Consider the following 15,342-nt stretch of genomic DNA (forward strand, 5'->3'; position numbering starts at 1 on the left):
CCAATCTGCTAAATGATCCAATACTAAAGGTCAAGAATGAAGAGCTAATTTAGCCTAGCTATGTTGCAGACCACCTAGATCACCCTGGCAGTGCCCAAAGGGTCTCCAGAGCCACAGTTAGTTGAATAGTGGATGGGGACATGCAGTTCCAGAGTAAAAACTCAGTCCCAGTATATGCCAAGCATGATCTCTTTATTTATTTATTTTTTATTTTTTAATTATCTTTATTTAAACACCGTGATTACAAATATGATTGTAGTTGTATGATAACAGTCATATAAAGAACACCCCCCTTGACCAGTGCAAGATTCCCACCACCAATTTCCCAGATCTCCCTCCTCCCCACCCCACCCACACCTGTACTCAAGACAGGCTTTCTATTTCCCTCATTCGTTCACATTGTTATGATAGTTTTCAGTGTAGTTATTTCTCTAACTGCACTCATCACTCTGTGTGTTGAGCTTCATGGCATGAGCCACGCATGATCTCTTGATCACTGAGATATCTTCTTGGTCCTGGAAATTTTTACTACTAATAAAACCACCACCACCACCACCACCACCACCACCACCACCACCACCATCGCCACCACTGCTACTCCCACCACCACTACTAATCTATGCTACTACTACTACCACTGTTGCTGCTACTACTAGTACTATTACTACTACTACATCTACTACTACTGCTACTATTACTATTACTACTACTACTAATACTAGTACTACTACTGTTTTGGGGCTTATACTGGCAGTGCTCAGGGGTTATTCCTGGTTCTGTGCTCAGGAATCACTCTTGGCAGGCTTGGGGACCATATTGGATGATGGGGATTGAATCTAGTTCAGCCACATGCAAGACAAATGCCCTACTCATTGTGCTGAGTTTAACAAAGCATATAATAAAATAAGATATAATAATTCCCAAAGAGTTTGGTCTACTGAGAAGGATAAAATGCAAGATATATTAATATAAATATAAATATAAAATTTAATTGAACATCCCAGTGGTGAATCCAACAAACCATTTCAAATGCAAAAACAGAAAGGAGAGATAATGAGTTTATCTGATGACTGATGGAAAGGTTTTTCTGGAATTGGTGAAGTGGACTAGATTTTAAAGAATGAGTAGGAATTTTCCTATTAAAATTACTTCCTGGGGGCAGAGTGGTAGCTCAGCGGTAAGGCTGAGCACGCCTTGCACGCGGCTGACCCAGGATGGATGCAGGTTTGATCCCCCGCATCCTCTATGGTCTGCTGAGCCAGGAGAGACTTCTGAGCGCAGAGCCAGGAGTAACCCCTGAGCGCAGGCAGATGTGGCTCAAAACAAAACAAACAAACAAAAAAAAACAAAACAAAAAAAAATAAAATTACTTCCTGTTGATTCTCCTCATACTAATTGAGTTAACTATATGTGTGAACACCTGTGTCCATAGATATACTATAAATATTTCTTCATTTATGTTTTAATGTGAATGTTATTAGAAAATGGTAATATGGGGGCCGGGCGGTGGCGCTAGAGGTAAGGTGCCTGCCTTGCCTGCGCTAGCCTTGGATGGACGGCGGTTCGATCCCCCGGTGTCCCATATGGTCCCCCAAGCCAGGAGCAACTTCTGAGCGTATAGCCAGGAGTAACCCCTGAGCGTCACCGGGTGTGGCCCAAAAACAAAAACAAAAAACAAACAAAAAAAAGAAAATGGTAATATAATATAAGGTAAATGTCTTTAACTTGGTTATTTTATACTTTCCCAGTGAAAGTGGAACTTCATTTACATACTACTCTTTTTTTTTTTCCTTTTGATTTTTGGGCCACACCTGGCAGTACTCAAAGCTTACTCTCAGCTCTGTGTTCAGAAATCACTCCTGGTTGGCATGGGGATCATATGGAACGCTGAAAATCAAACCCAGTCTGTCCCAGGTTGACCCTGTGCAATCAATACCCTATCCTCTGTGATATCACTCCAGCCCCTCATATACACACCACTCTTGATATCACTGTATGCACATATGGATTTATGCAAGTATTGTGGATGTCCTGGGCACACTCAGCAAAGCAGTATTGGTTGGGTGAGGGGGTGCTAAAAAATCAGACCCAGGTGTTGGTGATGTGATACATGTGCTCCACCACTTGAGTCACACCCCTAGTCTTCACTCTATTTAGTATTAATTTAATTTAATTTGGGTGGAGGTCGAGTACCACATCAAACTAATGCTCAGAGCTAACTCCTGATTCTGCTCAAGGATCAAGCCTCAGGGGCCAGAGCGATAGCACTGTGGCAGGGTGAATTCAGGCATCCCATATAGTTCCCTGAGCTGCTAGGGGTGATTTCGGAATGAGAGTCTGGATTAACCCCTGAGTGACACTGGGTGTGACCACCAAACAAAACAAAACAACCAAATAAAAAAGGACCATATTCAGTGTTAGGGATTGAATCAGGGTTGGTTGAATGCCAGGCATGTATCCTACTTTCTGTCCTAGTTCTTTGGTCTCCTTCATTCTATTGATTTTTATTATTATTTATTTATTTATTTATTTTGGTTTTTGGGTCACATCCAGCAGCACCCAGGGACTACTCCTGGCTCTATGCTCAGAAATTGCCCCCGGCAGACTCAGGGGATCATATGGGATGCTGGGATTCAAATCACTGTCCTTCTGCTTGCAAGGCAAATGCCTTACTCCATGCTATCTCTCCGGCCTCTACTTATTTATTTTTTTACAAATATGAACTTGTGTTGCTTTGTTAGAAACAGTTTTATCTTTTTGTAAATGTAAAGTGATGGATGGTAGAAATGCCAATGTATTCTGAGTTGTTCAGGGAAGTGATTAGTATTATAAATTAAGAAATTAATCCATCTCATTTAAGGAATTGATCGCATAGTATCACTTAGTTTAGATTAATTATTTATATTTTCAATAGACAATGTTTACATAATATTAGCACAAGTAAAACAGATATAAATTTTTGTTAAAGGGGAATACATGCTAGGAACCCCACAATACAATGTAGAAAAGCCATCTGCATTTTCATGTTTATAGCAGTGCTATTTACAATAGCCAGAATCTGAAAACAACCCAACTGCCCAAGAACAAATGAATGGATATAGAAACTGTGGTACATCCACACAATTGAATATTATGCAGCTGTTTGGAAAAATGAAGTCATGAAATTTTCCTATACATAGATGGATATGGGGAAAATTATGCTGAGTAAAATGATTCAGAGGGAGAAGGATAGACGTAGAATGATCACACTCATTTGTGGGATATAAGAAATAAGAATATGGGGCCGCTGAGGTGGCGCTAGAGGTAAAGTGTCTGTCTTGCAAGCGCTAGCCAAGGAAGGACCACGTTTTGATCCCCCTGCGTCCCATATGGTCCCCCCAAGCCAGGGACAATTTCTGAGTGCTTAGCCAGGAATAACCCCTGAGCATCAAACTTGTGTGGCCCCAAAAACCCCCCAAAAAATAATAAGAAAATGAAAATAGTATCCAGAGACAAGGGCCAGGAAGACCAGTCTATGGTAGGAAGCTTGCCACAAATAGCAAAGGAGTGCAGTTAGGCAGAAAAGAGATCACTTTGACAAAATCTAGTTGGAAATGATCACTCTGGACAAAAATTGAGTGCTAAATGGAGATAAAATGATTGGCATGATGCTTCTCAGTAATGAAATTGCAAACCACAGTGTGTAAAAGGCGGGGGAGAGGGGAGGGACAGACAGACAGAAAAAAATGTCTGCCACAGAGAGAGATGGGGGAGGGGTAGTTGGAGGTGGGAGGTGGGAAACTGGACACGGTGGTGGAAAATGTGCACTGTGGAAAGCTATTCTACAATATATGACTGAAACATAATCATGAACAAATTTATATCTGGAAAAACCCAACCAATTGTATTATGAACAACCTTGTAAAAATGGCTTTTAAATAAAGTAATTAGAAAAAAGAAAGTAAAAATTTTTGTTAAAGGAATGCTTTTTTTTGGGTCAGCGAGATAACTCCATAGCCTGCAACCATGTTTTGTCTGGAACTGTTTACCGAGCACTGCCAGAAGTGAGCCCTGAGCATTTTTAGGTCTTACCTCCAAACCAAAAATAATGTGAATGGTTTTCACAGGGGCTACTTAAATACCAAGTATATCAATTTGGGAGGTAAACATCTTGGAAGTGGATATTTGGAGACACCTGCAAATGACACACATAGCAGAGAAAAGTTCTGTGAAACATCCACTTCAGATCAGAGGGTTTTTGCCTACTTTCTGAATTTCTATAGAGCTCTTTACTGAAGTCTGTGCAGCTGTGTGACTTGGAGTATAGATTACGGCTGAAATACCATAACTTTTTCAGAGTGTCCAAGGGGGTCATCACACAGCTCATGTAGGTCTGACTTTTGGGTTCTGAAAGGACCTCAGTGGTGATTGGTCCTGTCTCCAAGTCCTTTGTGTACAAACTGAATGCTGTTTCATTCTTTGTTTTTAGGTGCCTCACTTCTTTGTTTTTCTCACACAATTGTATTTTTAGAAATTCATTTTAGACAAGATCTTTGCTAAGTCAAACATGAAGTCCAAAAAATTTCAAGTAGTTATATGGGGAGGGGCTCAATGACTTAGAATGTCTTTCTTATGGGCATAAGGCCATGAATTCAAACTCCAGTGCCACCAGATGTATTGAGCATGATCCTAGCACAGTCTGTGGTGCTCCAAGCAGCCTAGATAGCTGTCAGCAAGAGTCATGTGACCCTTATCCATCATCACAACTAACAGATGTGCAGACATCACGGTTATGGTGGAGATGTGTGATTACCGGTAAAAGCACCATGACTAAATGTCTAAATGTATCACAACTAAAGAAGAAGATATCATCAGTCAGCTCATGTGATGGCATTACAACTATAATGTGAGCTTCCCGTGGGGAGAGCCTTGGCCTCACAACCAAACATGCAATCCCTAAAGAAATATACAAGCACCACAGTCAAGCATGTGTGTGTCCACATCTCCCCATATTCACAAACCAACAACAAAGAAGGGAGAAATAAGGGAGCAATAATAAAGTGAATAGAGATAAAATAGTATTTTTTCATTCTAGTGTTGAAGGCAAATAGAAAGAATTAACTCAAAAGTTACTAGTTACAGAAATAATTTCCAAGAATAAAAGCCATTCTTTTAAAGCTTTTAAATGTAGTTTCAAGTGCCATTTCACTGCAAACTTTGCACAATAGTTACCTGGACTTTCAGGTATGTCTGGTTTCACCACTTTTGGGGAGGCCATATTTCCTGACCGTATTTCCATCTTTGCAGACTCTCCCATACCATGTTGCTCAGACCTTTTCTGGAAAGAATTGAAAGATGAAAAACCAAAACTGGATGATTTTCCACTGGCTGAAATATACAGACATTTCCAGGCTAGTGTGAATCTGCCAGTCTTTTGCTAACTATTTCCAGAACACTGGCTCTGCTGCTGTAACCACACTTTTTTCCTAGTACAAATGCATTTCAGGGAAAGCTTGTAAAAATATGGTTGCTCTAATAGAAATTTCATTGTATTCTTAGCGGTAAAATACCTGAAAGATGTTCAAACAGGCACTTTTTCTAGGAATGTCACAAATAATTTTCTGATTTGTGCTTTGCAGAAGTAAAATTTTTCTGTGAAACTTCAGCTATTGCTGATATTGTAATCCTGGTTGATGGGTCTTGGAGTATTGGAAGATTCAACTTCAGATTGGTTCGGCTTTTCTTGGAAAACTTGGTAACAGCCTTCAATGTGGGCTCAGAGAAAACACGGATTGGTAAGTTTTATGAATAGAAATTCACTGTCCATGTAGAAGTTTGGAAGTTTCTTAAGAAATTTCAAAAATTGAGCTGAACCCATAGTATAGTGGGTAGGGTTCTCGCCTTGCATATTGCTGACCGGGTTCTAACCCTGGCATCCCATATGGTCCTTCTAGAAACACCAGGAATTATTACTGAGTGCAGAGCCACTTCATGTGGCTCCAAAACAAAAAAAAAAAGAAAACAAAAAAGTTTCACAAATTCTTTATATGATTATTGTGGGATTCTGAGATGTGTTTATTTGTATCAATAAATAGTTCAACTATTTTTTTGATATGATGCTGTTGACAGAGAAATAACTACATTGAGAACTATCATAACAATGTGAATGAATGAGGGAAGTAGAAAGCCTGTCTTGAGTCCAGGCGGATATGAGGTGGAAGGAGGGAGATTCTGGATATTTGTGATGGGAATGTTACACTGGTGAAGGGGGGTGTTCTTTACATGACTGAAACCCAACTACAATTATATTTGTAATCAAGGTGTTTAAATAAAAACATTGATAAAAAAGCATTACCTTTTTGAAGTCAAAATCCTCTTTTGCTTATAGCAGTTATAAATAATAACAATAATCATAATATTACTGACAAGCTTCAAAAGTTACAGTTGGTTTAAGAATTTATCAGGGGCCAGTGAGGTGGTGCTAGAGGTAAGGTGCCTGCCTTGCAAGCGCTAGGCAAGGAAGAACCGCGGTTCGATCTCCCGGCATCCCATATGGTCCCCCCAAGCCAGGAGTGATTTCTGAGCGTATAGCCAGGAGTAACCCCTGAGCATTACCGGGTGTGGCCCAAAAGCCAAAAAAAGAATTTATCATGGACCAGAGAGATGTTATAGTGGTTAAGATGTTTATCTTTGCATGTGGCCAGCCTGGGATCTAGGCCTGACATTGTAAGGCCTCCTAAGCACTGCTAAAAAGCATTAGAACCGAGCACCACCAAGCATGTTCCAACAAATCCCCCCAGTACCAAAAAAAGTTGATCAGATAGAAGTTTACTTTTTGTTTAAAGGAACTAGCTGACTAGAATAAAAAGTTGAATTTAAAATAGTAGATATTGGAAATAATTTTATAGAAACAAGATATATATTTCTCTTTTTTTGATAAATGGTTTCATAAAGAAGTAAAGCTTATAGTACTATACATTTTCTTGCTTCACAAATCAATCATAAAGTGAAAAAAGATTTATTCTAAAAAAAGTGGCTTTTAAAAAAATTTTTTTTTCTGGATTTTGGGTCACACCTAGCAGTAATCAGGAGTTCTTTTTTTTTTTTTTTGGTTTTTGGGCCACACCCGGCAGTGCTCAGGGGTTACTCCTGGCTGTCTGCTCAGAAATAGCTCCTGGCAGGCACGGGGGACCATATGGGACACTGGGATTTGAACCAACCACCTTTGGTTCTGGATTGGCTGCTTGCAAGGCAAACGCCACTGTGCTATCTCTCCGGGCCCCATTTATACTCTTAATAGGTTTGTCATGATCAATTTTTTTTACTTTTACTTTCTGGTTTCTGAGGACAGGAGCCATAGTATAGCAAGTAGAAAACATCCCTTGACTGTGGTCCACCCAAGTCTGATTCCCAGTACAGCAGATGGTCTCTAGAGTTCTGCCAGGAGTGATCCTTGAACACAAAGCCAGGAGAGAGCCTGACCAATGTGTATTGGCCCAAACCCATATTTTCTGGTGTGTGTTAATTTGATTTGACAGTGGCAGGAAACAAGTTCAGGTTGGGAACCAGTAGGATTGGCCAAGGATCATAAGTGATTAGCAGCAAAGTCACCCCTGAAAAGAAATAGTGATTATGGAAAGAGCTCCCAGAGTGTTTCTGATCTCAAACTTACAAAGGTCACCAGTGAAAATTTTCTATCACTAACTTAGTTCAGGTGGTATGAACTGAATGCCATAAAACATCACAGATGTGGTAGCTGCGAGTTTTTCTAGGTGAGAAGTCCTGGCAAGTTTGTCTGGATATTCTACTAAACTCAAGCTATCCACCAACCCAAGTTTTTCTCTAGACTTTCTGGGAAACAATTGACTTCCAAACCAGTACAGGCTGAATTTTGCCAAAATTATTCTAGCTAAAATTTCTTAAAAATGGCAACTTGTTGAATATGTGTTTATTAATATCTCATAGTTTAACTTTTAAATAACCAATAAGGAACATTACTCATTTGAAAACAAAATAAAGAAAATCTAGATCAATTTCTATATGTGGAAAAATCTACACACCACAATCCCTTAGGGAATGGGGGAGAAGGTCTAGTAGTAGGCTGCCACAGAAAGTAATCTAAACCAGGCTGAAGGTGAAAAACATGTGGCTGAGTAGCTTTCTGACTCTTCAAGCAAGAAAACACTGCCTGCTGGAATTGCAGGTTTTTTTTTTTTTTTTTTTATTGAGTACAGAGACCAGCCCCGGGCAGGGGAGTAGGGAAAGAAGCCTGTCTTGAGCCATTCCTGCCCAGGTTTGCTTGAGACATGTAAAATATGAGAAGTAGGAAAATCTCTATTTTGGGTAAAACCAAATTGTAAACAGATACAAAGAAACCAGGGATGATAATTGTTTTGGGTGAAACCAAGGTGTAATCTAATATCTATAAACTTAAAGAAATGCATCTTTGGGGGCTTGGTACTGGAGAGAGGACAATTTCACACAGTGCTTAGAAAGTCTAGGGGCCCTTTTGGACAATATTTGACTATCCAGGGAAGTGATTTAATGAGAGGGCCTGATTCTAGTGCTGTTTTGACTCTGTGATGAAAGGGATCACCCAGGTCCCAAACAATTCCAGCCATCCAAGGTCTTCAAGGTCACACCTAGCAGTGCTCAGGGAGCAGTATGGTTCTGGGAATTGAATTGCATCCTGACCTCTGTGCTACCTTTTTTGTTGTTGTATTTTTTGTCTTTGGGCCATACCTGGTGGCACTCTGGGGTTACTGGCTCTGCACTCAGAAATTGCTCCTGGCAGGCTCAGGGTACCCATATGGCCTGCTGGGATTGAACCCAGGTCAGCTGAGTGGCTGCATTCAAGGCAAACGCCTACTGCTGTACTATCGCTCTGGCCCCTGTGCTAATTTTTTATGTAGTTAGAAACAAATAATTGCTCTAGCTATGTCCAAATAAGTTTTCTAAATTTACTTCTTATAAAATAAAATAAAAAAATAAAGGAATTCTTTTTGAAAACACAGTGCATCAGAGAAAATAAGTATGTATTGTAAGAGTTAGACCCTTCATAATTCTCATTCTGGAAAAATTCTCTAGACCTTTGAGTCCTCTCTCATTTTAGAATGGGACTTTTCTTCATTCTTCTGTAGGTCTTGCACAATACAGTGGTGACCCCAGAATAGAATGGCACTTGAATGCTTTTAGTACAAAAGACGAGGTGATTGAAGCTGTTCGAAATCTACCATACAAGGGAGGAAATACACTTACAGGTAAGTTTTGTTACTCCAGATTTTTAGCAAAACAACTTGCTGAAGAAAAATTTTTATTAGTCACTCTGCTATTTGGTAAGATTTAACATACTAAAAATAATTAAAAAAAGATTTAACATACTATTTTGTACTAAAATGTAACTAAAATTTAAAAAATTTTTTTAAACTTCATTGTTCAGGCATAGTGAAAAAAAAGTCATCCCCCATTCACTGTTGATGGTATTTTCATCTGGGTTCAGCCTCTGTGGTGACATCTCAAAAAATAAAAATGGAACTTCAATATTACTTAGTGGTTCCTCTCCTTGGCATGTATCCCAAGAACACATAAACATTAATTTAAAAAGATATTTGCAGTTTTGCACATTGTGGTGATATTTATAATAGCTAATATCTAGAAACTAATATCTAGAGCTAATATCTAGAAATTTAAGTACCCAAGAACAAATGAGTAGATAAAGAAATTGTGGTACAATAGAATACTACACAGCCATAAGAAAGATAAAATCGTTCAGTGTGCTGCAATTAGGATGGAACTTAGAGGTATAATGCTGAGTGGAATAGTTCCAAATGCTAAATGATCTCAGTCATAAGTGGAGTGGAAAGAAATATAATGGAATAAACAATGACCAATAAATACAGAGCATGAGATTCTGCCTAAGACATGGACTCTGCTGGTGTGTGTGTGGGTTCAAGTTCACTGACCTAAAGACAGTGGTGCAAGTATGATGACACTTTGGTGGTTGGGGTAGCTCAATACCATGGTCAACCTAATTCATTACTATTTGCACTATTGTCAATCACTGTTCATCATCTTAAGAAAAGAGCTAAACAGGAACTCCCCCTCTCATTCTCATTCTGCTATATGAATTAATGTCCTTTCCTGGAGGAACATCATAATGGGATAGAAGATAAGGAAGTGATTCCTGACATTGACAGCATTCAAGTACTCAGTAACTATCTTAACATTTGCACTTAACATTTGCGTTCTCAACCACCCAGTTATTTAAGTGAACACAAATTCCAACCTTTTTTTACTAGGAAGATATTTATTTTGCCTCTTTTCTGAAATCATTTGGTATCATAAATATATGAGTGAATCTAATAGATGCTCCATTGAAACCATATATACCCTTGAATTGACTTTGAAGTCAAACACTGAAGTTATCAACATGCATAACCTAATGAATATGACAACTTCTCAAAACTAAAAACAAATACTAAAATAATAGCTCAAGATTTCTTTTTCTTTTATGAATGAAAGCAGTTGATATTTGGAAGTCAACTGTCATTTTAGGTCTGCCTACTATCTCTAAACAAGAGAATTTTTTTGCTTCTTTAGAGCACTAACACAATTAAAAGCCTAGTAATAGTATTGGGAGAGTCAGTTCTATTCCAATGGTAATTTAACTTCATTATAAATTTAGACATGCTCTGGGGCCATGAGTTTGTGTTCTTAATCCTAAATTTACAAAAGCTAGATTTCCTATGAGTCATAGAATCTTTATAAATGCTATTTTCTGGTGCATCATTCAGTATCTACTTATTGTTGTTACCTCTATTTGGGTTTTTATCTTACAGAAAAAGGTTGTTATGAAAGTAAAGTTCAAATTAATAAATACCCCCTTAACCAATAAGTTCTTCATCTTGTGGCTAGTTTGCAGAGTTAGAAGGGTTTATATTATTAATAAAGGGTTTTTTTTTGGTATGTTTTTCTTCTTCCCAGGTCTTGCTTTGAACTACATATTTGAAAATAGCTTTAAGCCAGAAGCAGGAGCAAGAACTGGAGTATCCAAAATTGGCATTTTAATAACAGATGGAAAGTCCCAAGATGATATTATTCCTCCATCCAGAAACCTCCGTGAGTCTGGTGTAGAACTATTTGCCATAGGTAAGTGTTATTGATGGTCCTGTTTCAATAGTGGCAATAAGCACACAACCACTTTAACAAATTTGCAGTGCAGACTATACTTTCTGGAAAGGTAGGACTTTATTTCTGACTCTAGTGGTACATAGTCACATGACTTGCACTCAACTTTCAAAACTTTGAAATGGAAGTATTTTGTTTCAGTAGAAAATAAAATAGTTAACAAGTTTCAAAAAGATAAAATAAAGTGGATGTAATGGTAACTTCCTGTATCCTGTAATCTGAGATATTAAACATAAAACATAGGAGTAGCATGCACAATTTAGGCTCGTGTTTATTTATTTAATTAGAAGTTAGTCAGGATTTTCTCTTTAATATGATTCTTTCACTGAATCTCACTGGTTGTATAGAGAGAAACTAACTTGTCACTTTCAATGACAGGGTAGGTAGAAGTAATGTTATTTTCAAAAAATTAAGATTCTTTAGCTATTTAAAGAACAATTAAAACTCTAAATATAAAGCTAGTAGAATCTGTGCTCTCTCTTTCTTTCCTTTCAGTGATTCTAGACTGTGTGTTACTAAAGAAAGCTCACCTTCTTCATTGTGACATTCCCAGAACCCAAATCACCAGAACCCAACCCAGTACTTGAACAACATAAGTGGTTGTTCTGGACAGTAATACTATTTTAAGATTAAATCTGAAATGATAATCCAGTGGGTGAGGCGTTTGCCTTGTGCATGACTGACTTGGGTTCAATCTCCAACACCTCCAATGTGCCCTGAGCCTCCAGTAATGATCCCTGAACATAAAGCCAGGGTAAGCCTCGAACACCACCAGGTGTGGCTGCCCAAATAAAATAAATAAATAGACATTAAAATAATAAATTTTTGGACAATAAACAAAGTCATGAATCATGACAATTTTAGTCACAATTATTTTAAATATAATTGTTATTAACTTTTCAGTACTGTAATTTATATAACTTTTAGTGTTATCATTGAGTAGATTACAACCTTCTTCTCCAAAAACAAAAACATATTAAAATTTTTTCTGACAGATTCCTAGAATTTTACTGACATTTTGGCATATATTTTTATATAAAACAATGTTTTATATAATGTGTATTTGCTTATTATTTGCTCTGTGTCCAGCATTGTGGTAGATGCTGCGATACAAAGATAACCAAGACAAAATTCTTCCAAAGTATTTTTCTTTCAAGTCATGTTAAAAATTTCTTCTATTTTCCATGCCATTATTAAAAGTAAAACTCTGTCTGGGAAGATGATAAAGTTGGAGAAGGAGAGCCTCTAGAAGGATTCCGTCCAGTTTCGGTGTATTAGACCCTTACCCCAGTTTATTACTTTTCTCTTTTTCAAACAAAACCACGCAACTTGAACTAGCTAGTCCTGCCTCCAGTTAGAGGGGGAACTAAGGGAGGCATCAAGACCAAACAGGTGCAAGACTACTAAGTTGTGGGTTAGATACAGAGGGGACCACATATTCTAGCCGACCTGGGGTGAGGGAAGAGGAAATGGGAGGTAGGACAGAAACGGAGGTGTAGGGAGGACAATTTGGTGATGGGAATCCCCCCTGATTTTATGTAAATATGTACCTAAAATATTATTGTCAACACTATGTAAACCACTATGATCAAAATAAAAATTAAAAAAAATTAAAAAAAAAAGTTGGAGAAGGAGAGTGAAACAAAAGAGGTGAAGGAAAGAGACATACAGAGAATCAGAGATGGAGTTGATTTCCCTAGAATATTCTTTTGGGAGAATGGTATATCAGACCCAACAACTGAGTTCATGGGCTCTGGGTTCAGGAGTAACTCCTGGTTTTGCCTGAGGACCACATATGTGTGCCAGGGATGGAATTAGAGTTGTTTGCATGTAAGGCAAGGGACTTAGCCTACTCTGTCCTATCTCTTTAGCCCAGAATAAACTTAAATGATCCCTAACTAGTTGGTTTTAGTTAAATTTCATAGGAAGAATTACTGACATTAGGCTATTGCTTTAGAATCTTATTTTAGTTTATTATTGTGGACGTTGATCCAATTTTGCATTTTGAAGCTGTGTAGATGTTCTTTGGCAAGAAATATCAAATGAATAGATTTATTTTTTACTTTACTATCCTTTTGTCTAACAATAGAATCCTTATGGAAGTCTTAAAACCAATGGAGATTAATTTATGTGTTTACTCTCCACTCTCTGGTCTTGTTTCTAGTGATTGAATGAGCTTTAAACAAAACTCTGGATAGAGTTATACTGATGCTATTTGTACTTCTCTTGAAAATGATCTGTATATCAATAATATTTATTAACATATAACCTTCTTAAGTAAATAGTTGAGATGTGTAATGCAGCATATAACCCTATATAAACAGAAAACCTTTGAAAAATAAAGTTCTAATCATTTAGAAGTAGTTCTGGAAGTGGCGTTGAAAAGACATTGACAAAGGCTGCTCATGGTTTCTTAGATAGCAGATGCTCGTGTCTTTTTCATCAAGTGCCATGAATGTCAAGCTCATGCTTGTTGTTTTCTGTGCCAGGGGTTAAAAATGCAGATGAAAGCGAATTGCAAGAGATCGCCTCAGAACCCGATAGTACTCATGTATACAATGTGGCTGAGTTCGACCTCATGCATACAGTAGTAGAGAGCCTGACCCGAACTGTGTGCTCAAGAGTGGAAGAACAGGACAAGGAGAACAAAGGTAAGGGGTGACAGAGAGTGATTGTTTGTGCTCAAGGGTGTTACCTGTACAACCTGGGTAATATGAAAATTCTCCTTTTTCATGTTGACTTTCTTTTTTTTTTTTTTTTTTTGGTTTTTGGGCCACACCCTGTGACGCTCAGGGGTTACTCCTGGCTATGCGCTCAGAAGTTGCTCCTGGCTTCTTGGGGGACCATATGGGACGCCGGGGGATCGAACCGCGGTCCGTCCTAGGCTAGCGCAGGCAAGGCAGGCACCTTACCTCCAGCGCCACCGCCCGGCCCCTCATGTTGACTTTCTTAATAAAGCCCTTTATTCTCTCAAAATGTGAATCATTGGACTATAAAAGGCAAAAAGATTGTTGGCAGACTTTGTGGGGGAAAGAGAGAGCATGCTGCAACTATTAAATATTTTATTTTTTTAATTAAACTTTGGACTTTGAGATGACTGTACCACATAAAATTGCAAGAAATAATGTAGAGGAAGATCAGTTCATTTCAGTGATAACACATTTAATTTAATGAAGTTCTGCAATGTACGTACTGTTAATAATGGTTTCTTAGGCACATAATTTCAAGTAACTCCTGGACATAGGATAAGTGACCCAAAAGCTAAATAAGAAGATAAAAAAGGAAAAGAAGAGAATCTTTAGAAGCACATGCTCAATGTTATATTTATGGAGATATATACACATATATATACATATATATGTTTGTTTTTGATTTTAGGGCCACATTCAGCAGTACTCAGGGGTTATGCTGGCTCTGAGCTCAGGGGAACCATATGCTAGGGAACTATATGGCATACTGGTGATTGAACCCTATGTTTGCAAGACAAACGCGCTACCCACTATGCTATTGCTTTGTCCCCTAGATTTCTGTTTTTGATGTTTTTATTCTATAAGACATTTATTGGATTCAAGAATTATGTCTTATTTAAATTTGTATTCTCAGGGATTCTTACCTAATAAAATCTTAAATATTTCATTGTATAAACATATGAATGAATAACAAAATCAACATATCTAGAGATGGTAATCTTTGAATTGAATTTTTTTTGGTTTTTAAGAAAATATTATAAGAAAAGTTTTATTTTTTGTGTTTCTTTTATTTAGCTGCAGCCCTTACACCCACTGGACCACCTACAGAGTTGATTATTTCTGAAGTCACTGCCAGAAGCTTTATGGTTAACTGGACTTATGCCCCAGGAAAAGTACAAAAATACAGAGTTGTGTATTATCCTACCAGGGGTGGAAAACCAGAAGAGGTAATATGGAAACAATATTTTAAACCATTCTTCCAATTTTTTTTCAAAATTTTATAGCCATGAAAATAAGATAACTGTGTAAAATAAGGAGACTTTCTCCTCACATGACATGACTGAAACAGATGTCTAAGTAATGTTGCTGTTTTTTTTTATTTTTCTGAATAATATTTATATTTCTCCTTTTGCCTTTACATCAAATAACTTTTCCAATTATCATGCATCCATTTCTAGCTTGATATGTTTTAACCTGTTTCTTTTTA

The 15,342-nt window shown here is 37.7% G+C and overlaps 1 protein-coding gene across 1 annotated transcript in view; it reads left to right on the top strand.

Annotated features, from left to right (window-relative positions):
* COL14A1 (collagen type XIV alpha 1 chain) overlaps positions 1 to 15,342 on the top strand; it is a 275,987-nt gene that overhangs the window by 55,579 nt on the left and 205,066 nt on the right. Inside the window, exons 7-11 of the mRNA XM_049772885.1 lie at positions 5,622 to 5,774; positions 9,120 to 9,239; positions 10,963 to 11,127; positions 13,656 to 13,817; positions 14,931 to 15,082. Of these exons, the coding sequence (XP_049628842.1) occupies positions 5,622 to 5,774; positions 9,120 to 9,239; positions 10,963 to 11,127; positions 13,656 to 13,817; positions 14,931 to 15,082 (752 nt within the window). The remainder of the gene's footprint in view (positions 1 to 5,621; positions 5,775 to 9,119; positions 9,240 to 10,962; positions 11,128 to 13,655; positions 13,818 to 14,930; positions 15,083 to 15,342) is intronic.

Source organism: Suncus etruscus, chromosome 5 (assembly GCF_024139225.1).
Source record: "Suncus etruscus isolate mSunEtr1 chromosome 5, mSunEtr1.pri.cur, whole genome shotgun sequence".
NCBI lineage: Eukaryota > Metazoa > Chordata > Mammalia > Eulipotyphla > Soricidae > Suncus > Suncus etruscus.